This window comes from Nesoenas mayeri (genome assembly GCF_963082525.1).
Source record: "Nesoenas mayeri genome assembly, chromosome: 1".
NCBI lineage: Eukaryota > Metazoa > Chordata > Aves > Columbiformes > Columbidae > Nesoenas > Nesoenas mayeri.
The window spans coordinates 151,035,529-151,061,792 of record NC_137541.1 but is presented as its reverse complement, the minus strand read 5'-3'; the positions used below and the strand labels follow the sequence as shown (position 1 = coordinate 151,061,792).

The 26,264-nt window shown below is 43.1% G+C and overlaps 1 protein-coding gene across 1 annotated transcript in view; it reads left to right on the top strand.

Moving 5' to 3' along the window:
- LOC308052868 (uncharacterized protein) overlaps positions 1–14,168 on the top strand; it is a gene marked incomplete at its 5' end in the record, with an annotated part of 33,187 nt that extends 19,019 nt beyond the window's left edge. Inside the window, 10 exons of the mRNA XM_080363549.1 lie at positions 1,000–1,140; positions 1,969–2,219; positions 3,014–3,131; positions 3,918–4,464; positions 4,620–4,635; positions 8,652–8,784; positions 10,297–10,437; positions 11,291–11,541; positions 12,240–12,357; positions 13,033–14,168. Of these exons, the coding sequence (XP_080219675.1) occupies positions 1,000–1,140; positions 1,969–2,219; positions 3,014–3,131; positions 3,918–4,464; positions 4,620–4,635; positions 8,652–8,784; positions 10,297–10,437; positions 11,291–11,541; positions 12,240–12,357; positions 13,033–13,580 (2,264 nt within the window). The 3' untranslated portion in view covers positions 13,581–14,168. The remainder of the gene's footprint in view (positions 1–999; positions 1,141–1,968; positions 2,220–3,013; positions 3,132–3,917; positions 4,465–4,619; positions 4,636–8,651; positions 8,785–10,296; positions 10,438–11,290; positions 11,542–12,239; positions 12,358–13,032) is intronic.
- Between the last annotated feature and the right edge of the window lie 12,096 nt (positions 14,169–26,264).

Sequence of the window (26,264 nt, the reverse complement as noted above, 5' to 3'; positions counted from 1 at the left end):
GCCCTAGTGGCTCCACAGCTGGATGGTGTCAGTGAATACTCCGAAGTTGCACTTGCTCCAAAGAAAGCCTTCTCAGTTATGATAGTGTCTCGTTACATGAACCTGGAGCACCAAAACATGATGGTAAAACTAAGAAGCACAGGATTTGTATAACTGATATCAAAGAGTCTTTATTGCAAGCTCAGAAGTATAGCCTCCCTGCTCAGCTCGCAGCAGTGAAGAAACGAAGAAAGTAGATTTCAGTAGGCAATGCAGAGATTTTTTCAGTTTTGCAAGGAATACTTTTTTTTGCATATAAATCCTTGCTGAGTCTGACTTCTGTGGCATACAGCTGCTACCCACATGGTGTCTCTGGAGCGTGTATGGGTAGCCAAGAAGTAAGAGGGGAGCGTGTGGAACTGAAGTTCAGACAGGACGGGGGAGGAGTAATGAGGAGTTGAGCTTTTTAAGGCAGGAGGGAGTAATCATGTGAGGATTTAGATTGGATATTAGGAACAATTTCTTCACAGAAAGGGTTGCCAAGCACTGGAATAGACTGCCCAGGGAAGTGGTTGAGTCCCTAGAGGTGTTTAAAAGACGTATAGATGTGGTTCTTAAGGACATTGTTTAGTGCCAGAGCTGGGTTAATGGTTGGATTCAATGATCTTGAGGGTCTCTTCCAACCCAAATGATTATATGATTTACTAATATCTGAACTCCTCTGTTAGTGTTTTATTCATTCTTCCACTGTCATTTGTCTCTGCTTTTTTAAGCTCACCATGATACGGCCACTGGGCCCACATGGACTTGGCAAGTGTGTTTCATGCAGTGAATGTGACTGAGCTGTAACGCATAAGCTAAGGTTAGCCACTCACAATGTGACTACAGTGTGCTACCTGTGTTTTACAGGTGGAGATATAGATCCTGTTTAAAAAGTGCAGTTTAATTTGGTAAACTTCAAAATCTTCTCCAAAGTCAGTGTTTATTTACAGTTTTTCTCCAAACTTTGCTCTTTCACAGTGATACCAAAGTACTGCAAAATAAACAATGGTGACTGTGAGCAGTTCTGCAGTATCAAAAAAAGTGTACAGAAGGATGTATTGTGTTCCTGTGCAAAAGGGTATGTTCTAGCAGAGGATGGCAAACGCTGTGTTTCAACAGGTATGGAGCCATGTAATAAACAAATAGCAGTGGTCTTTTCGACCATCAGTGTTCTACATGACATAGATTTAACACTGAGACCAAATGATTTGATTTCCAAAGCCTTCCATGTGTGAGGCATGTGATGAACTATCTGAATCTGGCTGATTTGGAACCCTTTGCCAGGTGTCTCTCACACAATTACCTGAATAGGCTGCTGTTGACAGGAGAAAAGTGTTTGCAATTGTATCTCATTTACTTGAGCACTTACACTCCATAGAAAATAGCAGGTAGCCAAAACTTTTCTGCTTCAGATTTCAGTTAACCTAACATAATAGTAACTGATGACATTAAGTAATTAAGATTAATGCTGTTTACATTTGTACACTTTTGTTGTATTTCAGCAAACCTGGGGGAGGGGTAAATGAGCCATATACTCATGATATTGGGTTTTACATCCTTTATAACTAACAATAAATTACTGTCGTGAACCATATTATTCCTAAAATAAAACACTCAGTTTCCTAATTAAGATGATTTCAGTAAGAGCAGGTACATGAGTATAGCATGGTAAACAATTGAAAATAAATTATAAGTAGTTTGAAAACAGTGACACAGAAAACACAACACAGAGATTGAACCTATGGACAAATTTAAGGACTAGAAAATGGCTTTCAGTTTTCAAAACATCTGATATTCCTCCATTGTTGCATCTGCCAAGGTTCTGCTGGAGTTTTGAAAAGAAGACAAATGTATTAACTGATTTATTGTGAGATGGTGTTGTTAAGGATTTTCCACTTGTGCTGCTCTGTCTGTCTTTCTCTAATTTTAACATTTTTTGCTTTACAGTCAAGTATCCTTGTGGAAAAGTTTTTGTGAAAAGGAAAAAAAGGTCAGTTATTTTGCCCACTGATAATAGCAGCGTAACTAGTGATAAAGACGTCTCTCCCACAAATGGAGCCAGTTTGGAGGAGGACTTTGTGACTACCACAGAAAGCCCAACTCTCCGTCCTGGCAATGAAACAAGCGGCAAGACCCCCTATGTCGATACCAGGATAGTAGGTGGTGATGAGTGTCGTCTTGGTGAATGTCCATGGCAGGTAAATCTGGTGTTTGTGCTCTGTGTGTAAGTGGAACATGTTTCTGTGGGAAAGCGTGCACTTGTTCACTTAACCTGGTTGCCTTCTGAATGTTACCCATGTAGTACAACATGTGTAGCAGGAGGTAGCTGAATTGTATGAACCTGAGCACTGAGATGTGCTGTTTTGCAAATTGCAACCTTAAGCTTTGAAATGAAAGGCTTTGTACGATTTTAGATGGTGCTGCTTAACCTATCAGCAGAGAGGGATTTTGTGTCCTGCTGGCCTACCAGTGCCATTTTTGCACATCATCTTCCAGTTCTGCCTGCTAGCAGTCCATTTAGGTAGCACGTCAGGTAAAGCATGCATGTGCTTCACAAATACACTTTCTAAGTTTTCCTCTTGAGTTTGGACCAGCCAAAATGAGTTCCTGTATTTAGGACACTAACTAGGAGTCAAATGGGAACAGAACTCGGACAGGAATTTTTTGGGGTGGCATGTCCAAGGGATGAGGTGATTTGGGGACTGCACTCCCCCTGCTCGGTCAGTGTCTTGTTCCTAAAAGATATCACTAAGCACTGTGATGAGGTGACATGGAAGCCAGACATCTACATCATGTAAAGACAATTGAGACTCCATAGCAGTACATGCTGGTCTATAGCATATGTGTGTGTATGTGATAATTAGGAGACACCTGTGGAGTAGTACATGTTCTACTAACAAGCATGTCTGTACTCTGCAGAGAAGTGAATTACTATTTATAGCTCATTGAAGTTAAACTCCTGAATTCTGCAGTTACCTTTTTTCTTTCGTAGGCTGTTCTGCTAAATGAGGAAGGGGAAGAGTTTTGTGGTGGAACTATTTTGAATGAAAATTTTATACTTACTGCAGCTCATTGCATGAACCAATCCAAAGAAATCAAAGTGGTTGTTGGTAAGTGATTATTGTACACCTGTGATGTCTGAGCATGTGTTGCATACTAATCTTCTGTGCTCTAAATCTCATATGAGATGTACTCCTATTACTGTATTTCTTATGGTATGTTAATTTGTTGTTGTTGGTTTGCTTTTAGTAATTTCTTGTTATTGTGGGAAACCTGCTTTGTAATAAGAGGAGCAGCTGATGTGGAAGGTGATAATGGTGCATCCCTTTCTTCTTTGCCAGCTAATTGGAAATGATTAAGAACAAAGGTTCTCAAAGTGTTGGCTAGCATTCCATTCAATCAAGCAGTGCTTCTTCAGCAAGCACTGCTGGCTCCTTGGAAGCATGCAGATTTGTTTCTGCAGGGACATTAAGGAAAACTGTGACACATGGACTAGAGGAAGAGGAATTATGACTGCTTAATTTCTGAGGCATCAGATCAGCAAATTTTATATTTGCACCGTTTTAGTCTTGACTTATACCAGTTTCTCTTCTGTGATATAAACCATGCCCAAGTTCCTGTAAGAGCATCCACCCAAAGCTGCATTAGTTTAGCTGAATTGGTTTATGCGTTTATGCAAACTGGTACCAAAATCTCCATAAGGCAAAAGCTCAGAAATGAAACTGCTCCAGGTGCTGTTGATAAGTATCGCAAAACATTCTTTCAGTTTACCTGTACAGTATAAAGGCTTAGGCAAAGAGTTTGGAATGGGTGTACTACTCTTCTTCTTCATCAAGGTTTTTCTTCATTTCTTGTGCTCTCTCCATATTAATGACCCTTTTACTACTCTTGTACAGGTGAAGTGGACAGAGAAAAGAAAGAACAGTCTGAAACAATGCATACCGTGGATAAAATACTTGTTCACACTAAATACATTGCCCAGACCTACGATAATGACATAGCCTTAATAAAGCTAAAGGAACCCATAACATTTTCCGAGTACATTATCGCAGCGTGCCTCCCTGAAGCAGATTTTGCTAATGAAGTTCTGATGAACCAAAGATCTGGGATGGTCAGCGGCTTTGGGCGTGAATTTGAAGGTGGACGACTATCCAAAAGACTGAAAGTTCTTGAAGTCCCCTATGTTGATAGGAACACTTGCAAGCAATCCACTAACTTTGCAATAACAGAAAACATGTTCTGTGCTGGTTATGAAACAGAGCAAAAAGATGCTTGTCAAGGAGACAGTGGAGGTCCCCATGTAACCAGATATAAGGATACTTATTTTGTTACTGGAATTGTGAGCTGGGGAGAAGGATGTGCAAAGAAAGGCAAATATGGTGTCTACACCAAACTGTCCAGGTTCTTACGCTGGGTAAGAATGGGCATGAGACAAAGCTTGTAGTGCTGTGGCTCTTGATCCTTCAATACAAGATGCAGTTTCTGTAATGGTAACTTTATTCTTTTTTTTTTCTTTTTTTTTTTTTCTGTCCACATCTGCTAAAATTGTATTGAGAGCTGATTCCTTAAAGTTATGGTGCTGCTTCTTTTTGTTTTAGTCCCGGCATTAAGCGTGTACGTGTGGGCTGCTTGCTGGTGTTTTGGATTTGGACAATGAGGGACTTTCTCCAGACAAAATGGATGTTCAGTGGGCTCTTTTGTTTGCTTGTTTGGTTATTTTTATTTGGCCATTTTGGTTCCTGTCTGTTTGCCCAAGTGCTTCCACCAGAGGCTCCTGGACATAATATGAGCCTTCACTAATCATGATGAAAGTGGGAAGGACAGGACTGCAGTTAAGCCTCACATCGCAAGCAGCTGTCTGAGGAGGGAGTTGATTATTACTTGAGCTATTTAGCTTCTACCTGCAGAAGTATTTAGAAGATTAAGGGAACAGGGAAGCTCGCTTGGTAAAAGCTGAGACACAAATAAGTATTCAACATGTGATGCTAAATAATCACATATTCCACAGAATTGCCTACTTAGGTCATAGCAGCCAAGTAAAATGGGGGTTTGCATTGCATGGATTGTACTTCACTTTAGTTGAATTTGAACACTTCTGCTCATCAGAAAGAAAATATGTGCATGTTCACTTTTTTCTGTATCATGTTCTGGATGGTGTATGGGTGAGGATCGGAAAGCTCCTTGCATGTGGAGTTGTTCGGAGTGTTTCTGTAAGGTGCCATATTGATGTACACAGGCCATTGAAATAAAACTTATTCTTTTTCGCTCTTTTTAAAAGCTTTTTTATTCCCTCCAGTCAGCTTACAGATATCAATAGACAAAATCTCATTTCAGAATAAAAAAGAGTGAATTACCCTGAGCAAATACATGTCACACATTTCACCTGCCTTATGTCAAGGCTGCTGAGGAGGTGGAGAAGGGAGGGGGGAATTAAAAGGCTTTCCCTGAACTAGAGGTTCTCAAATGGCAAGTTAGATGCCAAGATACTGATTTTCTTAGAAAGAGGCAAAGTCAACCAATGAATTCCCACACATAATCTGTTTGGGTACTACAATCTGATCTTTGCAAACCAGGTTGAAAAATCAGGAATATAATTCAGCACAGCAGCGAGGTATTGCTGCAGTCAGCAGTAAACATGGGCAGGAAGGACTGCAGGTCAGTTACCCCAGCTCAATGGTCTCCAGCTCTATGGACACTCAGCAGGCTTACTTCAATGTTTGTTCAGTGATGTTTTTTCCCTGACTTCTGTCCACTGGATTCCTGTTTGTACCTTCTAACCTCTTGTCCCATGTTCACTGCTGGCCTGCCCTGTGCTCCATCACGGTGAGCCATCCCTGTTCAAAGGCACAACCCCAAGCCCAGGTGCTACCCAAATGTTATTTACGCACTCGTGCTAAGGACATTCTATTTCAGTAACGCTTGAGGACTGAAGTGAAATTCCAGCTGGACTGACTACACAAGCTGTTGGGGTGGCTGAGGATCTTCCTCTGGCCATGGTGCCAGTAGCTGGGTTTTACTAGATGGCATATATATATGTCCTTATCAAGCCAAGTAGCACCTTCAGAGCAGGCACAGGGATGGTTTAAGGCAAGAGGGTGACAAAAGACCATATTTGTGTGTGTGCAGTGTGACTGTGCTTAGAAGTGTCATTATTCTGCAGAATAGGGTAGAGTCCATCCTTGGGCTTTACATTCAGAGTTTGTTGGTCTTTTACAAGTGAAACTGGTTCCTGTGCCGTGGTACCTGTAGTGCCCAAGGCACAAGGCCTTTATACTCGTTCCTCACTCTGTAAAAGGTGTCTCAGCCATGCTGATAGGACATGAGCGAAAGATCTGCTTGCATCTTGGCCTCCTGCCAAAGCCCATAACCAGCTCTAGGGCCTGCAAGAAAAGAAGGAATTAAAGTACACTTTTAAAATATAATTATTTGGGGGTAATTTCATATGGTCAAATTTGAATAGATTTTAAACTCCAGGCAAGAGGTCCAGCACACAGCTGCTGAGTAAACTGGTGGATTTAAAAATAGCGGAAGCCCTCATGGCAAGCAAACACTGCTGGTTTAGGCAAGAGCCGACATTTACCAGGGATGCTAGAAGGAGATGCTCTGAACTCCCCTCGAGTGCTCAGACTCCCTCAGCTTTCAAGGAAAAGCCAGTCCTGAGAAGAAAGGGAAGAAAGGAAGTAAAGAGCACAATGAATGTGAAGGTGAAGTAAAGAGCACAATCACTTTGAAGCTTTGGAAAGGACTAATATGAAGAAGAAAAAGGCAGGACATTACTCAGGCCTAGTCCAAGATGATGCATCTGGACAAGAGACTCTTGTGCATGAGGCACTGGGCTTTGAAAAAATAAGGGTTCTTTAGACTGAAATAGGGAAACCTGAGGAGAAACGCAGCAACAGGCCTAGTGTGTGCAAAAGGCTGCTGCAGGGATGTAGGGACTAATGAGATCTTCATGTCCGTGGTGAAGATAAGAAGACATAGCACATCTCAGTTGCAGCAAGAAAGTTCCAGGGAGGTCCCAGGGAAAACATTCTAACACTATTGACTAGAAAGCCCTCCTATACATTTTGTCTGGAGGGCAGTGGAATCTCCTGTGTGGGCAGCCTTTCAGAGCAGGAAAGGTAACCAGCGGTCAGGTGCGCAGCATGAGGGAGGCTGCCCTGGGGAATGTGGACAAGTTGGCCTTCCTTGTGGTAACATACAGTAAGGTAGGAAAACATTTTGGCAGGTGCATTGTCCAACTGTAAGAAGTCACCCACAAGGCTCTTTTCCTGGAGCCATGGCCAATATGCCAAGAATGATAGAGATAAACTTGATCCTTCGTGTGCTCAATAAACCGGGCTGTGTGATTCTGGAGGTCTGGCCAGTTGCAGTTTTCTGTGCTTCCACGACAGCAGCACAAGCAAAGGTGACTGTTGCAGTCATGCATATGTGACTGCACTAGCACAGTAATGACAAGCAGGGATTTCCTTCCTCTTTACTGCTCCTTTGCACAGGTGCCTCACCTGACAAGATTGCCTTCTATACATAGGGCCTTACAACCATAAAGTCCTGCCAAGTGGTGTTCCCATGGAGCAGTGTGAGACAAAAAAACCCCAAAACATCCAGAAATTGATGAATTTGTGGGAGTATGGTCTGGCCTGGTGCTTGTGACAGAATGGATTCTGTGCATCTCAGAGGCCACATCCAGCCTGCTGCATCTGTAGAGGATTCCTCCTCACCATCACTACTGGGTTCAGAGGATTCACCTAAGAGCATGACAACCAGTTCACCCTGCCTTAAAGCACTTTAAATGACAGTGGTTTGGCAATAAAAGAGACCCAAAACTTTCTTCCTAAGGCACTACCAGAGTTGGGAGGCATGTCTTTGTTCAGCCTGAAGAAGACAAGACTCCGGGAGACCTTATTGTGGCCTTTCAGTACTCAAAGGGGACTATAATGAAGATGGGACAGACTTTTTAGCAGGGTCTGTTGTGGTTGATCAAGAACTAATGGTTTGAAACTAAAAGAGGGGAGATTCTGGCTAGAAATGAGGAAGATATGTTTTACAATGAAAGTGGTAAAACACTGGAGCAGGTTGCCCAGAGAGGTGGTAGATGCCCCATGCCTGGAGACATTCCAGACCAGGCTGGATGGGACTCTGAGCAACCTGATCTAATTGCAGATGTCCCTGCTCATTGCAGGGGGGGCGGACTAGATGATATCTAAAGGTCCCTTCCAACTTGGACAGGGAAAAGATAGTAGCAGACCATGGTCCTGCAGAGGAAAACAGCAAGTGACAGTCTGGTGTGTGGAATTTTGGTAGTAAACCAAGTTTAACCATGCAACTACACATCATTCTGCTGAGGCAGAACCTGCCTTGGCTTATGGACTCCCTCTTCCTGAGCAGTCTGAAATACATAGGTGTCGCAGCCTCAGTGACAAACCCAGTTCCACACTGCTAGTGCAGGAGAGAGGGCTTTTGTGGACATGAGGCACCTGCAAGCTGTCAGGGTGGCACTGCTGCTGCATGGTTGGGTTTTCTGTTTTAACATTGTTCGGTGCTGACATTGAGCCCAGGCTTTGCTCTTAGATCTCTGTTTTGTTTTCTCATGAGTTAATGACCTTTGCACTGCACTGTTTCTCATTTAGCAGCTGCTCCAGAACCCTGCAGAGAAACTGGTGGGAGACGCACAGAGAGCTTGGAGGATGGCAATGGCAGGTCATCACAGGACAATGTGGCTTCTTCCCATTGCCCTCCTTTTCCTCCAGATGGTGCCGACAGGTACAGCTTTTGCTTTAACTTGCTTTTGTGCTGCTTTGCCTAAACCACACTGATAATTATTTGACATTATTTGTGCCTTGTGGACCAGGCTGACATGGGTGGAAACTCAGTAGCTTTGCTTTCTCACCTGCCTTGCTCCCATTTGTCTGCTGCATTGCCGTAATATCCAGGGCCATTTTGAACTGAATTGTGTCAGTGTAAAATAGGGGGTGATTATGTCAGTACAGCGGTCTTTCAAACTGACAGCACAAATGATGTGGCATTCTTCATGTCCTCAAGAGATGTGATAATTCAATAGTCCTTATTGTCCATTCATGAGCTATTGGGTAACCAAAATGAACCTCACAAGGTTTAACAACGCAGAGAGGAAGCAGAACCCCACTATCACCCACTGTGGTTGTCTAAATCTCACCACAAGCATCACACCTCCACTTGAGGAAGTTTCTCACCTGCCTTTGATGTTGGAGCCTCACTGTCCTGTAAGTTTGTGAGATATGTGCAGCTGGGGCCTTGGAATCAGGCCAGCCAGTTGTGTCCAGGTCACAGAAACAAAGAAAGGCTGCAGAAATACTTTTTGAATGTGGGAGATTGCAGTGCAGATGTGGGGAACATGAGATATGAGCTAGTTTTTTGAAGTTCAAGCTCATACTTCAGTGGAACGATTTTGGTACTGTAAGTACACAAAACAGGAATTTGGTTTGCACACATTAATTTAGCAGATCTTTCTGTTTGTTTTGTCTATCTGCTAATTCATACACTGGTGTTTGTTTCTTTAAATGAACATCACCACAGGCAAAAGTCACGCACAAGGGATGACATAACAATTTAAAAAATAAAAGCTGAATTGTCATTATTATGCAGAAATTATAGAGAAATGCAAGAGGCCAAAAGGTTAATACCTTTAGACAGTAGTCGCAACATAGACATGTTCTGTCTGCGTTTACAACCTTCACTGTAAATGATGTGTACTCTGACCATGATGTATTGCTTTATCTTCCTACAAAAAAAGGCTTGTGTACATGCTGTCGTACAGTACCCACCAAAACCAGATTGCAAAACTGATGATATGTATGAGGAGCATTGCCGGTTTGGATTGATTTCATTTATAGTGTTTGTCCCATCAGGAATGTGGCAACTCACAGAACTGAGGGGAGTGATGAGGAGCTCAGTTTTTTAAGGCAGGATGGAGAAATTGTGTGAGAATTTATGAATATCTGGACTCCTGTTTTAGTGTTTTATTCATTCTTCCACTGTCATTTGTCTCTGCTTTTTTAAGCTCACCATGATACGGCCACTGGGCCCACATGGACTTGGCAAGTGTGTTTCAGGCAGTGAATGTGATTGAGCTGTAAGGCATAAGCTAATGTTAACCACTCACGATGTGCTTCAGGTGTTTTACAGGTGAAGATACAGATCTTATTTTAAAGGTGCGGTTAAATTGGGTGAAGTTCAAAATCTTCTCTGAAGTCAGTGTTTGTTTACAGTTTTTCTCCAAAATTTCCTCTTTCACAGTGATACCAGAGTACTGCGAAATAAACAATGGTGACTGTGAGCAGTTCTGCAGTATCAAAAAAAGTGTACAGAAGGATGTATTGTGTTCCTGTGCAAAAGGGTATGTTCTAGCAGAGGATGGCAAACGCTGTGTTTCAACAGGTACGGAGCCACATAATAAACAAATAGCAATGGTGGTGCTAATTGTTTCACAGTTAAAGTATTTCAACCATCAGTGTTCTACATGACATAGATTTAACGCTGAGACTAAATGATTGGTATTTCCAAAGCCTTCCATGTGTGAGGCATGTGATGGACTATCTGAATCTGGCTGATTTGGAACCCTTTGCCAGGTGTCTCTCACACAATTACATGAGTAGGCTGCTGTTGACAGGAGAAAAGCGTTTGCAATTGTATCTCATTTACTTGAGCACTTACACTCCATAGAAAATAGCAGATCACCAGAACTTTTCGGTTTCAGATTTTGGTTTATCTAATCACATAGTAATTGACAACATTAAGTAATTCCAATTAATGCTCTCTACGTTTATATAGTTCTGTTGCATCTCAGCAAACCTAGGAGGAGGGATAAGTCAGCCATATACTCATGATATTGGGTTTTATGTCCTTTATAAATAATAATAAATTGCTGTCATGAACCATATTATTCCTAAAATAAAATACTTCACTCAGTTTCCTAATTAAGATGGTTTTAGTAAGAACAGGTACATGAGCATAGCATGGTAAACAATCGAAGATAATGTTTTAAATTTTAAATAGTTGGAAAACAGTGTCTGGAGACTGAACCTATGGACAAATTTTAGGACTACAAAATGGCTTCCATTTTTCAGACCATCTGGTCTTCCTCTGTTGATGCATCTGCCAAGGTTCTGCTGGAGTTTTGAAAAGAAGACAAATGCATGAACTGATCTATTGTGAGATGGTGTTGTTAAGGATCTTCCACTTGTGCTGCTGTGTCTGTCTTTCTCTAATTTTAACATTTTTTCCTTTACAGTCAAGTATCCTTGTGGAAAAGTTTTTGTGGAAAGGAAAAAAAGGTCAGTTATTTTGCCCACTGATAACAGCAGCGTAACTAGTGATCAAGACGTCTCTCCCACAAATGGAGCCAGTCTGGAGGAGGACTTTGTGACTACCACAGAAAACCCAACTCTCCGTCCTGGCAATGAAACAAGCGACAAGACCCCCTATGTCGATACCAGGATAGTAGGTGGTGATGAGTGTCGTCTTGGTGAATGTCCATGGCAGGTAAAACTGGTGTTTGTGCTCTGCGTGTAAGTGGAACATGTTTCTGTGGGAAAGTGTGCACTTGTTCACTTAACCTGGTTGCCTTCTGAATGTTACCCACGTAGTACAACATGTGTAGCAGGAGGTAGCTGAATTGTGTGAACCTGAGCACTGAGATGCGCCATTCTGCAAACTGCAGCCTTAAAGTTTGAAATGAAGGGCTTTTGTGTCCTGCTGGCCTACCAGTGCCGGTTTTGTAGGTTATGTTCCAGTTCTGCTTGCCAGCAATCCCTCTAGGTAGCATATCATGTAAAGCATGCATTTGCTTCACAAATACGCTTTCATATCTAAAAGTTTTTCTCTTGAGTTTGGACCAGCCAAAAGGAGTTCCTGTATTCAGGACACTAAAGCAGGGCATTACACAGGAACAGAACTTGGACAGGAATTTTTTGGGGTGGTCCTGAAAGACCACAGTCCTAAGCACTGTGAATGAGGTGATATGGAATCCTAACATCTATATCACATAAAGACAATTGAGACTCCATAGCAGCACGTCCCAGTCTGTAGCATAGATGTGAGTATATGTGATACTGGGGATACCTGCAGAGTAGTACATGTTGTGGTAATAAGCATGTACGTAGTGTGGAGAAAAATCAGTTTATGGCTCTTTGAAATCAAACTCCTGTTCTTAATTCTGCAGTTACATTTTTCTTTCGTAGGCTGTTCTGTTAAATGAGGAAGGGGAAGAGTTTTGTGGTGGAACTATTTTGGATGAATATTTTGTACTTACTGCAGCTCAGTGTGTGAACCAATCTAAAGAAATCAACGTGGTTGTTGGTAAGTGGTTATTGTACTCCTGTGATGTCTGAGCATGTGTTGCAGACTAATCCTCTGTTCTCTAAATCTTGTGTGAGTTGTACTTCTATTATTTTATTTGTTATGGTTTGTTATTTTTTTGTTTTGCTTTTTGTAACTTCTTGTTATTGTGGGAAATGTGCTTTGTAATAAGAAGGGCAGCTGATGTCGAAGGCTGTGTCACTTTCTGCCACATGCGAAGCATACAGATTTGTTTCTGCAGAATATTCGGGAATGCTATGACACATGGACTAGAGGAAGGAGAAACAAACTCAAATTAAGGCTACTTCACTTCTGAGGCATCGGATCAACAAAATTGCATATTTACACTGTTTTATTCTTGACTCAGACCAGTTTCTCTTCCATGATATAAACCACGCCCAAGCTCCTGTAAGAGCATCCACCCAAAGCTGCATTAGTTTAGCTGAATTGGTTTATGCAAACTGGTACCAAAATCTCCATAAGGCAAAAGCTCAGAAATTAAACTGCTCCAGGTGCTGCTGATAAGTATCGCAAAACATTCTTTCAGTTTACCTGTACAGTATAAAGGCTTAGGCAAAGTGTTAGATGGGTATACTACTCTTCTTCTTCATTGAGGTTTTTCTTCATTTCTTTTGGTCTCTCCATACTAATGGCCCTTTTACTACTCTCGCACAGGCGAAGTGGACAGAGAAACAAAAGAACAGTCTGAAACAATGCATACCGTGGATAAAATACTTGTTCACGCTAAATACAATAGCAAGACCTACGATAATGACATAGCCTTAATAAAGCTAAAGGAACCTATAACATTTTCCGAGTACATTATCGCAGCGTGCCTCCCTGAGGCAGACTTTGCTAATGAAGTTCTGATGAACCAAAGATCTGGGATGGTCAGCGGATTTGGGCGTGTATTTCAAGGTGGACCACTATCCAAAAGACTGAAAGTGCTTGAAATGCCCTATGTAGATTGGAAAACTTGCAAGCAATCCACTAGCTATGAGATAACAGAAAATATGTTCTGTGCTGGTCATGAAACAGAGCAAAAAGATGCTTGTCACGGATTTGGTGGAGGTCCCCATGTAACCAGATATAAGGATACTTATTTTGTTACTGGAATTGTGAGCTGGGGAGAAGGATGTGCAAAGAAAGGCAAATATGGTGTCTACACCAAACTATCCAGGTTCTTACGCTGGGTAAGAATGGGCATGAGACAAAGCTTGTAGTGCTGTGGCTCTTGATCCTTCAATACAAGATGCAGTTTCTGTAATGGCAACTTTATTCTTTTTTTTTTCTTTTATTCTTTTTTTTTCTGTCCACATCTGCTAAAATTGTATTGAGAGCTGATTCCTTAAAGTTATGGTGCTGCTTCTTTTTGTTTTAGTCCCGGCAATAAGTGTGTACATGTGGACTGCTGGTGGCGTTTTGGATTTGGACAATGAGGGACTTTCTCCAGACAAAATGGATGTTCAGTGGGCTCTTCTGTTTGCTTGTTTGGTTATTTTTATTTGGCCATTTTGGTTCCTGTCTGTTTGCCCAAGTGCTTCCACCAGAGGCTCCTGGACATAATATGAGCCTTCACTAATCATGATGAAAGTGGGAAGGACAGGACTGCAGTTAAGCCTCACATCGCAAGCAGCTGTCTGAGGAAGGAGTTGGTTATTACTTGAGCTATTTAGCTTCTACCTGCAGAAGTATTTAGAAGATTAAGGGAATAGGGAAGCTCGCTTGGTAAAAGCTGAGACACAAGTAAGTATTCAACATGTGATGCTAAATAATCACACATTCCACAGAATTGCCTGCTTAGGTCATAGCAGCCAAGTAAAATGGGGGTTTGCATTGCATGGATTGTACTTCACTTTAGTTGAATTTGAACACTTCTGCTCATCAGAAAGAAAATACGTGCATGTTCACTTTTCTCTGTATCATGTTCTGGATGGTGTATGGGTGAGGATCGGAAAGCTCCTTGCATGTGGAGTTGTTCGGAGTGTTTCTGTAAGGTGCCATATTGATGTACACAGGCCATTGAAATAAAACCAATGCTTTTTTGCTCTTTTTTAAAGTTTTTTATTCCCTCCAGTCAGCTTACAGATATCTGGAGACAAAATCTCATTTCAGAATAAAAAAGAGTGAATTACCCTGAGCAAATACATGTCACACATTTCACCTGCCTTATGTCAAGGCTGCTGAGGAGGTGGAGAAGGGAGGGGGGAATTAAAAGGCTTTCCCTGAACTAGAGGTTCTCAAATGGCAAGTTAGATGCCAAGATACTGATTTTCTTAGAAAGAGGCAAAGTCAACCAATGAATTCCCACACATAATCTGTTTGGGTACTACAATCTGATCTGTGCAAACCAGGTTGAAAAATCAGGAATATAATTCTGCACAGCAGCGAGGTATTGCTGCAGTCAGCAGTAAACATGGGCAGGAAGGACTGCAGGTCAGTTACCCCAGCTCAATGGTCTCCAGCTCTATGGACACTCAGCAGGCTTACTTCAATGTTTGTTCAGTGATGTTTGTTCCCTGACTTCTGTCCACTGGATTCCTGTTTGTACCTTCTAACCTCTTGTCCCATGTTCACTGCTGGCCTGCCCTGTGCTCCATCAGGGTGAGCCATCCCTGTTCAAAGGCACAACCCCAAGCCTAGGTGCTACCCAAATGCTATTTACGCACTCGTGCTAAGGACATTCTATTTCAGTAACGCTTGAGGACTGAAGTGAAATTCCAACTGGACTGACTACACAAGCTGTTGGGGTGGCTGAGGACCTTCCTCTGGCCATGGTGCCAGTAGCTGGGTTTTACTAGGTGGCATGTATATATGTCCTTATCAAGCCAAGTAGCACCATCAGAGCAGGCACAGGGATGGCTTAAGGCAAGAGGGTGACAAAAGACCATATTTGTGTGTGTGCAGTGTGACTGTGCTTAGAAGTGTCATTATTCTGCAGAATAGGGTAGAGTCCATCCTTGGGCTTTACATTCAGAGTTTGTTTGTCTTTTACAAGTGAAACTGGTTCCTGTGCCGTGGTACCTGTAGTGCCCAAGGCACAAGGGCTTTATACTCGTTCCTCACTCTGTAAAAGGTGTCTCAGCCATGCTAATAGGACATGAGCGAAAGATCTACTTGCATCTTGGCCTCCTGCCAAAGCCCATAACCAGCTCTAGGGCCTGCAAGAAAAGAAGGAATTAAAGTACAATTTTTAACGTAATTATTTGGGGGTAATTTCATATGGTCAAATTTGAATAGATTGTAAACTCCGGGCAAGAGGTCCAGCACACAGCTGCTGAGTAAACTGGTGGATTTAAAAATAGCACAACCCCTCATGGCAAGCAAACACTGCTGGTTTAGGCAAGAGCCGACATTTACCAGGGATGCTGGAAGGAGATGCTCTGAACTCCCCTCTAGTGCTCAGACTCCCTCAGCTTTCAAGGAAAAGCCAGTCCTGAGAAGAAAGGGAAGAAAGGAAGTAAAGAGCACAATCACTTTGAAGCTTTGGAAAGGACTAATATGAAGAATAAAAAGGCCGGATATTACTCAGGCCTAGTCCAAGATGATGCATCTGGACAAGAGACTCTTGTGCATGAGGCACTGGGCTTTGAAAAAATGAGGGTTCTTTAGACTGAAATAGAGAAACCTGAGGAGAAACGCAGCACCCGGCCTAGTGTGTGCAAAAGGCTGCTGCAGGGATGTAGAGACTAATGAGATCTTCATGTCCGTGGTGAAGATAAGAAGACATAGCACATCTCAGTTGCCGCAAGAAAGTTCCAGGGAGGTCCCAGGGAAAACATTCTAACACTATTGACTAGAAAGCCCTCCTATACATTTTGTCTGGAGGGCAGTGGAATCTCCTGTGTTGGCATCCTTTCAGAGCAGGAAAGGTAACCAGCGGTCAGGTGTGCAGCATGAGGGAGGCTGCCCTAGAGAAGGTGGACAAGTTGGCCTTCCTTGTGGTAACATACAGTAAGGCAGGAAAACACACTTCTGCAGGTGCATTGTCCAACTGTAAGAAGTCACCCACAAGACTCTTTTCCTGGAGCCATGGCCAATATGCCAAGAATAGGAGATGTAAACTTGATCCCTTGTGATCTCAGTTATCTGCACTGGGTGATCCTGGAGGTCTTGCCAGTCCCAATTTTCTCTGCAACACAAGCAAAGGTGACTGTTGCAGTCATACATTTGTGACTGCACTAGCACAGTAATGACAAGCAGGGATTTCCTTCCTCTTTACTGCTCCTTTGCACAGGTGCCTCACCTGGCAACATTGTCTTCTATACGCAGGGCCTTAGACCACAAAGTCCTACCAAGCACTGTGTCCATGGAGTAGTGTGACCTAAAAAAAATTAAAAATACATTCAGAATCTGCTGGAAATTGATGGATATGTGGAAGTATGGTTTGGCCTGGTGTTTGTGACAGAGAATGGATTCTGTGCAACCCAGAGAGCGCATGTAGTCTGTTGCATCTGTAGAGGAAATCTGCTCACCAGCTCCACTGGGTTCAGAGGATTCACCTACGAGCATGACAACCAGTTCACGCTACCTAAAGCACTTCAAATGACAGTGATTTGACAATAAAAGACCAAAACCTTGTGCAATACTTTATTGGGCTAACCCAGAAAAAAAAAAAAAAAGTCTGAATTTTCCCTCTTGTATTTTTCTTGTTCTGATTATCTCCATGATTTACTTTCTTCCTAAGGCACTACTAGACCTGGGAGGCAAGAAGCACAATCTTTGTTCATCCTGGAGAAGAGAAAGGTCCAGGTAGACCTCATTGCGGCCTTTCAGTACTTAAAAAGCGCCTACAGGAAGATGGGGAACGACTTCTCACCAGGGCCTGTTATTATAGAGCAAGGAGTAATGGTTTTAAACTAAAGGAGAAGAGATTCAGGCTAGACATGAGGAAGAAATTTTTTACAGTAAAACACTGGAGCAGGTTGCCCAGAGAGGTGTTAGATGCCCCATCCCTGGAAACATTCAAGGTCAAACATCACATCTCTGCTTGAGGAGGTCACCCAACAATATTTGAGGTTGGAGCCTGAGATGCTTCTCCACAGAGTATGTGAATCACACTGCAAACATGATGCATGCCTTGTTTTTTAATTTTGCTGTAAAAGTCAGTCAGTGATTACAGGGGACCGGTTGGACACAACTGAACAAACATCTGAGTCACCCCCATTACAAGAGCTGGGAGTAAGAAGGAGTTTTTGACATATCAAAGATGAGGTGAGAAAGGTACATAGTGAGACAAGGGATGCCCTGAGAGTCTTCAGAATGCTTCAAGGAAAATTTTTCTTACAATCATGTAGAAAGCAATTTGGAGTGCACTAATCTACATTTGATTTTCACCAGGAGACTAGAAGTGCCTGACAATACAAAGACGGAAGATTAATAAAAATAACTGTAAAATGACAGAGCTCATGAAGGAAGAACAAGAGAATAAAAGTAATGTGTTTTTAAATGAGAGAAAGATTCAGCTACTTTTTTAAAAAATGCAAAACCCCAAAGTGTTTAAGGCATATGTCCAAACTATCCCAAGGTCAAGAAAGAACAGGAGGATTAACTAAAAGCATGAGCTCCTTCATGACCTGACCTCCAGAAGGAATCATAGAAAAATCTCAGTCTGTATAAAAGAATTGCAAACATCCTGGCATGAACTCAGAGAAGCCAAGAAGCAAATAAAATAAGATAAAAATGATGTGACAATAAAGAGCTGATCTAAGTATATAGGCATTGGAAGAGAGGCCAGGGAAAACGTTTGTTCCTAATGGAGAAGAAAATCTTTATTCCTTAGGGTACCAGATTACTTGTGTCCACACAGGTGAGCCTGCGGACATCTCATACTTGGTATTTTCCACGGTGATGTGCAAAGTGGAAGTGAGCTTTTACTCACTGCATTTGTAGCTCATTCCTGACTAGAAGGACTACCATAAGTCAAGATGAGAGTTCAAGACAATCTTGTGAAACTGGAACAGAGGTCCAATGTAAATAGGAGGCAATTCAGTAAACACAAAACCAAAATTTCACCCTTTGTCCCAAAGTACACAACCAAGGAAATTTGTAAAACATGTAATGAAAGCAAGAAGTCTTCATTTTCACTGGGATGAACATCTCTAGGATAAGAAATAATAGGATCACACCACACTGAGGGACACTCAGGTTAGATATTAGGAAACACCTTTTAGATGTTATAAGACTAGTTAAGCAGCAGAGTAGGCTGTGTGGGTGAGCTGTGGAATCTTGCTGTGAATCTGTAGGAACAGGTTAGACAACAGCTGTTAGGACCAGTTTACCTCTTCTTGCTCTGACACTATTAGTGCCAGGGGGAGCTCTCCCATTCTTCCTGTGATCTTGCAGTGCAGGGACTGAGGTAAAGTGAGTAGTATGAGCCACATACAGGTGCAAAAGGAATGCTGCAAGGGTCTACCAGGGATCCAATCCTTTTTCTATTACCGATTCATTAGTTGTTGCTAATTTTAGCCTCTTATCCACATCCATGTTCATTTTTGCCTCAGTAAAACGGCTGTTTCAGTGAGTATGGATTATCCCTTACCTTGGTCTCAAAGAGCTGCCAGTTATAGCTGAGAAACACAGCATAAGATGTAAAAAAATAGTCTACCTAATATTGATGGACTACCATTTTTAAAATAATGACAGTTGTCACGCCTGTTGTTATTACCAAGGCCTTTGGCAGGAATTGCACAGAATTTCCCAAAATGCTGGGGTGTTTGACTAATGTTGGCAAATGAGGTTTTACAAGCTTCTTGTGCTTTTACAAAATCACCATGAATTTGTAACCTGCCGATGCATTTGTCTCCTTTGCATTCATACCAAATGCATGCAAGGTCAACAATGGAAATCGTGAACAGTTCAGGCTGGATGGGGCTTTGAGCAACCTGATCTAGTTGCAGATGTCCATGCTCATTGCAGGGGGGGTGGACGAGATGACCTTTGAAGGTTCCTTTCAACCCAAACTATGACCTTTGAAGGTCCCTTCCAACCCAAACTTATTCTATGATTCTGTGTTTCTGCAAAGCTGAAGATGAAGGAGTCATATGTTCCTGTGCTGCTGGCCGTACTTCAGGCAATGACAACAAAACCTGCTGTCCTGTAGCTACGAAGCCACACTTAAAGTTCATTCTATGGGACACACATCACATCTTCATCATGTTTGGGAAGTACTGGTGTGTTGCAGTGCTGTTGTAGTGTAGGGAATAATGTTAAGTGTTCACACCTTTCACATGGCGTGTTTGAGTTGTTGCCAACAAAGTTAATAAGATCTTAGCTAAGGGTCATAATTTAAGTAACATCCAATTGTGCAACTGTGAGTGATGCGCAGTGACAAAAATAGCACACAGAAGTGTTCTGTACAAGTGGGTATGTTCTCAGAGTAGATCACAAAACCCATGTCCCAGGAGGTACAAAGCCATATGAGAATCTGATGGTTACAACGGGGCTTTGATTTGTCTCACAGATTGAAGCAGATCTCTCATGCTTTAGAAGGTTTTATTAGAAAGGAATGGGTTAGATTTATTATTGGTGAGAATTGGTGTCTGTTTTCAAGACCTCCAACTTGTGCTGGCCATCTACAGATCCAAAAGAGTAAGAACCCAAGAAACTTCTCCCTTTAAAATATACAGTTCACAAGGGGTCATCATTTCAGTGGTGATGACAAAATGTGATTGCAGTTACATATCAGTTGTTTCCCCTTAAATATCACCTGTTCCATTTAAAAGGAATACAACCCACCTTTCAATTTTCTTCTAAAAGCAGTTTTTCTGCAGTTAACGTATAGGAACCTAAAGACATGAATAACTACTGACATTTATTTTAAATCCATCAGTTTTGCCTGCCTTCTAAGTTAATATTAACACTTAATAATCTTAGTCTGTTTTTCTGTCTGTCTGATTATATTTGTTATAAAGCCCTGTGTAATTTAATGCTGAACTCTTGTCATGAGTTTATAACTCTTAACATGGAACACTTTGTTCTGTTTCCCAATTACAAAAGATTTAATAACAGCAGGTAAATGAAAATAATTATGCTAGTAACAGAAGATGTTTAACTTCTAAAACTTGGAAAATACTGAACCCGCTTGCTCAAAATGGGCAAGTTATAGAACTGGAAAATTATTTTTCAACCATTCTGATCCTTTTGCATTTGCAAAGTTTTTGTTCACGTCTTGAAAAAAGTCTCGCAGAGACACTCCTGATGAGAACATGTGCATACCTAATTTGACTGCAAAAGGCTGCAGTTAAGTGGGTTTTCTCTCATTTTCATGAATTGTTTCCCTGCAAACCGTTTTCATCCACTATTGGTACCTATCTGTAGCTCTAAAGGCCATTTTTGACTGCAAACCCCATGTTCCAGCAGGTTGGAATAGTTTCTTGTGATGAAGAACAAGATGAGTTGCACTAAATATCTGTAGGACTAAATAGCTATAAATTCCTAAGTTTTTGTATGTTCATGTGCTCTGTCATCCTCTGGCTGTTCTATAACCACTTTTATTGGTTGCAATTTTGGTAGGGAAAAGGATATTAAGATAAAAGTGGGAAAAGAAGGTAAAGAAGCATGGAGGTGGAAGAAAGAATGTATTTTAATAAATGAAATATTAACAACAATTACTATTTTAGCAATGTGTGCACAGAAATAGAAAAGGTCAGAGCTTGCATCCACAGAGATCACAGAATCATAGAGGGATTTGGGTTGGAAGGAACCAACCCCCTACAATGAGCAGGGACATCTTCAACTAGATCAGGTTGCTCAGAGTCCTGTCCTGCCTGGCTTTGAATGTTTCCAGGGATGGAGCAGATGTATGAGCAGTTCCAAGATGTTTTTTGGCTTTGTTGCCAGGCTGTCAGGAGACTTGCACAACCTTGTGACTAGTCCTTGTTGTGGGTGCAGCACCCACAAGAGAGAATCAGAGCTCCCTGGGGTTACATCCCCCTCCACCCCGCCCGCTCCCCCAGGATTTCCTGCAATCTGTAACCACACCAGAAAGGCATTGCTGACACTCGGAAATGGCTGCAAGTTCCTCCAGCTTTTTGAAATGATGATGCACTTTGGATTTGGCAAGAAAAGCTTTTTTTTTTCTGCAGGTGCTGAACAGAACTGACTGATGACAGTCCAAGTGTTAAATTGAATTATAACTCATTTCAGCCACACTGAGGATTAACCCTTTGTGGAGTATGTTCTTCCTCATTGCTGGCTTGGCAAAGTTCAGCTGATATTTTTGTAGCTTCTGTACACAGAAAGACCTGTGCTGCTTATAAACATGGATCCCGATAACTGTGCTTCATACGAGCAGGGTGTATATCAGCATGTAAATGGAATTAGCTTGTGTCACTCATTGCTAGCGCTTGACCAAGCCTACACATGATCACTGTCACCTGTTGTGGATCAGCTGGTGTTTACTCAGGGTTGAGGGACACACTCCCATTTTGTTATTCCTAAATAGTTGTCTGCAAGGGAGCATTTCTACATTAATTTGAAAAAGCTCTCCCTTATTCCTGAGTCTGCTGCTTCTATTTCCATATTCTCTATGCAAAGAATAGCCTAAAGCTTCACAAGATATCAGCCCCCTGACAGCGGAACTACTGAGTTAAGCAGCAGCAAAACCTGGCCTCTGCCCTCTCCATCTCTTTGGAGCTGGCAGCGATGGCTGTGATTTAACTGCAGCTTCTCCAGGGCTCTTCCCTATGGGGAAGGAGAGACCAGTTGGGCAGTGGCAGCTGGTCACAGTCCTCTCCTCTACCTCAGGAGAAGGGATGGTGCTTCGGAGATCCACCAATACTTGAGGCACAAGGCAGTTTTTTTGTCTGTGGTTAGCTGAGCAAGAGGTGGGAGATGAGCAACCGGCATGGAAAACAACCACATGAAGGACAAGGAGATGGCTTGCCATAGCCATGTAGAGTTAGCAAAAGAAGTGACAGGGCTGTAGCATTCAGCAGCTCTTTGCTGCCCTGTGTCACCTGGGAGTGGACAGGCATCGCCCAGAATGGGCTGCAACAGGGCTGCAGGTATGTCAGTCATTCACGTCTGCCTCCTCACCCTGCCAGCCGGGGCTCTGGGTCACCTGGAGCAAGGAGGGAGCACAGAAGAAGCCAGTGGAATTTTGAGGACTGTTCCAGAGGAAAAATGGGACAGAAGAGGAACCACAGAATCACAGAATATTATGGATTGGAAGGGACCTCGAAAGATCATCTAGTCCAGTCCACCTGACGGAGCAGGAACACCTAGATGAGGTTACACAGGAATGTGTCCAAGCAGGTTTTGAATGTCTCCAGAGAAGGAGACTCCACAACCTCCCTGGGCAGCCTGTTCCAGTGCTCTGGCACCCTCACCATGAAGAAGTTTCTTCTCATATTTAAGTGGAACCTCCTGTGTTCCAGTTTGCACCCATTACCCCTTGTTCTATCATTGATTGTCACCAAGAAGAGCCTGGCTCCATCCTCATGACACTCACCTTTTATATATTTATAAACATTAATGAGGTCACCCCTCAGTCTCCTCTTCTCCAAACTAAAGAGACCCAGCTCCCTCAGCCTTTTCTCATAAGGGAGATGCTCCACTCTCTTAATCATCTTAGTGTCTCTGTGCTGGACTTTCTCCAGTAGTTCCCTGTTCTTGAACTGAGGGGCCCAGAACTGGACACAATATTCCAGATGTGGTCTCACCAGGGCAGAGTAAAGGGGAAGGAGAACCTCTCTTGATCTACTAACCACTCCCCTTCTACTACACCCCAGGATGCCATTGGCCTTCCTGGCCACAAGGGCACAGTGCTGGCTCATGGTCATCCTGCTGTCCACCAGGACCCCCAGGTCCCCTTCCCCTACACTGCTCTCTAACAGGTCATTCCCCAACTTATACTGGAACCTGGGGTTGTTCCTGCCCAGATGCAGGACTCTACACTTGCCCTTGTTATATTTCATTAAATCTTTCCCCGCCCAACTTTCCAGCCTGTCCAGGTCTCACTGGATGGCAGCACAGCCTTCTGGTGTGTCAGCCACTCCTCCCAGCTTGGTGTCATCAGCAAACTTGCTGACAGAGCAAGAAGCTCATCAGGTCCATCTGCAGCACAGATGGCTCAGAGTAGAGGGGTTTGGAGGGGCCCCTGCTATTGCCTTACTTCCACTAAGCTGAGCTTTGTCAGATCCCTAACCACCGACTTACATATCTCTAAGCACATCAGAAAAAATACATCCATTTTCTTCCACCCCTGTGTTCCCAGAACTATGGTCTGGCAACAGGCACACAGGACCAGGCTGGGGGGCATGGCAAAAGATAACACTGGAGGGGTCTGCTCCTCATGGGCCCAGCCACTGTCCCTCCTCCTCCTCCCTGTCCTGTGGCAGCAAGCATTTGTGGGCTCTCCCTTGTCCCAATGCCCCCAGAGCTCCCCGCTGAGGGCTGACACCAAGAGAAGAGGCTGCAGAGAGGTGAGGGGGAGGAGAGGGGAGGCTGGAGCTGCTCCTGTGAGCCTGCACCTCCTGCCATGGGCAGGCACACCACAGTCCACCTTGAACCATCTTCAGTGTCTAGGACACACAACTAACCACTGTGCCTCAGTGGGAGGAAGGACAATCCCGGGGAGAAACCTGGTTGCAAGCCCAGCCATCAGCTTTCATTATTTGCTTAGTGCAGGGGTGGCATTTTCTGGGAAATAATTGTTGTCCCTTTTCACTAGCTGAGGTGTGCGTTTCCCAAAAGCATGTGACGGTGACAGAGTTGTTCAGGACAGCTTCCCTCAGCTGCCCCATGCTGCAACAGGGCTAACAGCCAGCCAGGGGCACAAGGAGGGTGGCATTGGCATGTCCCCATCACCGCCCAGGCAGCTGGTCTGAAAACCCACTTTGCAGGGTTCACTGCGCTGCTGGGGGAAGGACTTCCATGAGAAATAGTTGCTAATACAGGACTAAAAAATCCAGTTACCCCTCCCTGCAGAACTGCAGATGTCATATGTGACACCACATGTAGGTTTCACCCTGGACAGGGTAACCTTTCAAGCAGGAGGCAATCCCTAATTCAGGCCACAGGAAATAAGGACATGGGACTCCTTAATGAAACACTTCTCCATGTGCTCACTGTGGTAATTAAAGGAATGGAAAAAGAAAGCCAGGTACCTTTTCATCAAGAAAGATGTGAGGAAAGAACTGCCCTTTAAAAACCCTTTCCTTACACAATTTTCCATAGTAATATGAAAATTAAAATGTAAAGCCTGCTGCAATAATACCAATATAGAAAAAGCCAAGTCAGTGCCATAACATACTGGGTACACTGTGGCCCATCCTCAAAGACACAGCTGCTCAGTCAAGTAATATTTTGTTTGAAACAAACACAGGAAATAAAAATGACCGTGTAAATTAAGGTCTGGTGAGAATATCACTTCTGAAGCTCTGTGTTGTTATTATTAACCTAATTTGAATAATTACCTTATACCTACAGGAGTTCCTTAATTGGCATGGGTCAGCAATATGTAAATAGCTTGTTTAAAACAAAACAAAACCTTGCAAATCTGCATTTTTGTGCTGGGTTCTGCAAAGTCCTGTGCTGACATCAAGTGGTGACATATTTTTAATGCCAAAGGGAGTCAGATTTGCTCTACTGTGAATGCATCGGGTGATATTCATAATGACAGGAAAGTAAAGGCAGGTAGATGGGGGGGCTCAGGGGGTGCTACAGCAGCAGCCTCACTGGCAGGTGCTCCTGTAGGGGTGGTGGGCCGGAGGACTATGGAAAAGCAATGCAGCCACCACCGTGCAAGGCGAGGAAGGTGAGGTGAGCCTCCACAGCAGCTCCTCAGCATGCAAGGTGCTGGCTGAGCCCCCAAGCACCCACCAGATGGGACCACTGGCAACAGATCCTCCCTCTCTCTGGTCAAAAAACCCCGAGCTGGGACAGGTACAATGGGGTTTGATGGCCTCAGGAGAACACGGAGAGCACATTTACTAAAGAAGGGTTGACACACAGCTAACCAACAAGGATAGGAGGGTAAATGAATTAGTTCTGCAGAAGTAACAAGGAGGGAAAAATAAATATGTAAGGCTATGAATTGGCTTGTAATAAAATCAGGGTTGATATTAGAAGGGTTTTAATTCCAAGTGAGCTTCTGGAACAACATCCATGCAGAGATTGTGTTGGAAAACCCTCCCACAATGCAGTTTTCATGTGGAGGTTAATTATTTGCTGAAGGCATTAGGGTCTGTGACGTGAGTTGTGACATCAGCCCTGGGTTGGCAAATATTGGCCTCATGAAGCATATCCTCTGCTTCAGCGCTGCTTACCTGCCTTGGTACTCACTGAAGCTGGTTTTAAAAACTGCAGCTGATGTACAATGGGATTTACCCATGAGTGTCTGGATCAATTATATTTCGTTAAAACAACCGCATGCTCAAGTAACAGCTGGGAATTTGTGACATGAAAACACAGAATGGTCTCTGTGTTTCTAGCTCAGATTAAAAAAATGAACCAAAACCAAACAAACCCCAATACTTTTCCTCTCACCAGTTATTGCTTTGACTGTAGAAACGGTGTCCTGCTCTTCCTAGGAGCCTGCCGGTGCTGGGTGTGAAAATCCCCCCTGCAGCACCACTGCCATTGAACACTAGTGAGTTTATCCTGCCTCTTGTCCTGATCCAGGCAGGAGGGTCACTCAGCTGCTGGGTGCACGACAGCAGCCTGGGGATGTGCTCCAGTCTACTTTGTACTTACACCTCCTTTCACACACTCTGTCTATATGTGTGTCTGCGTGTCTGTGTCCAGGATCCTGAAGCCAGGAGGAGTTTCCCATGCTCTCCTTCATGACTGGGCAGTAGAAACCTAACAGTCAAAAGGAAAAATATCATATCCATTCAGATGCATTCCTACAGGGGAAATTCTATGCTTGGTTGCTCCAAAAGCCAATGGGATTTGACCAGTAC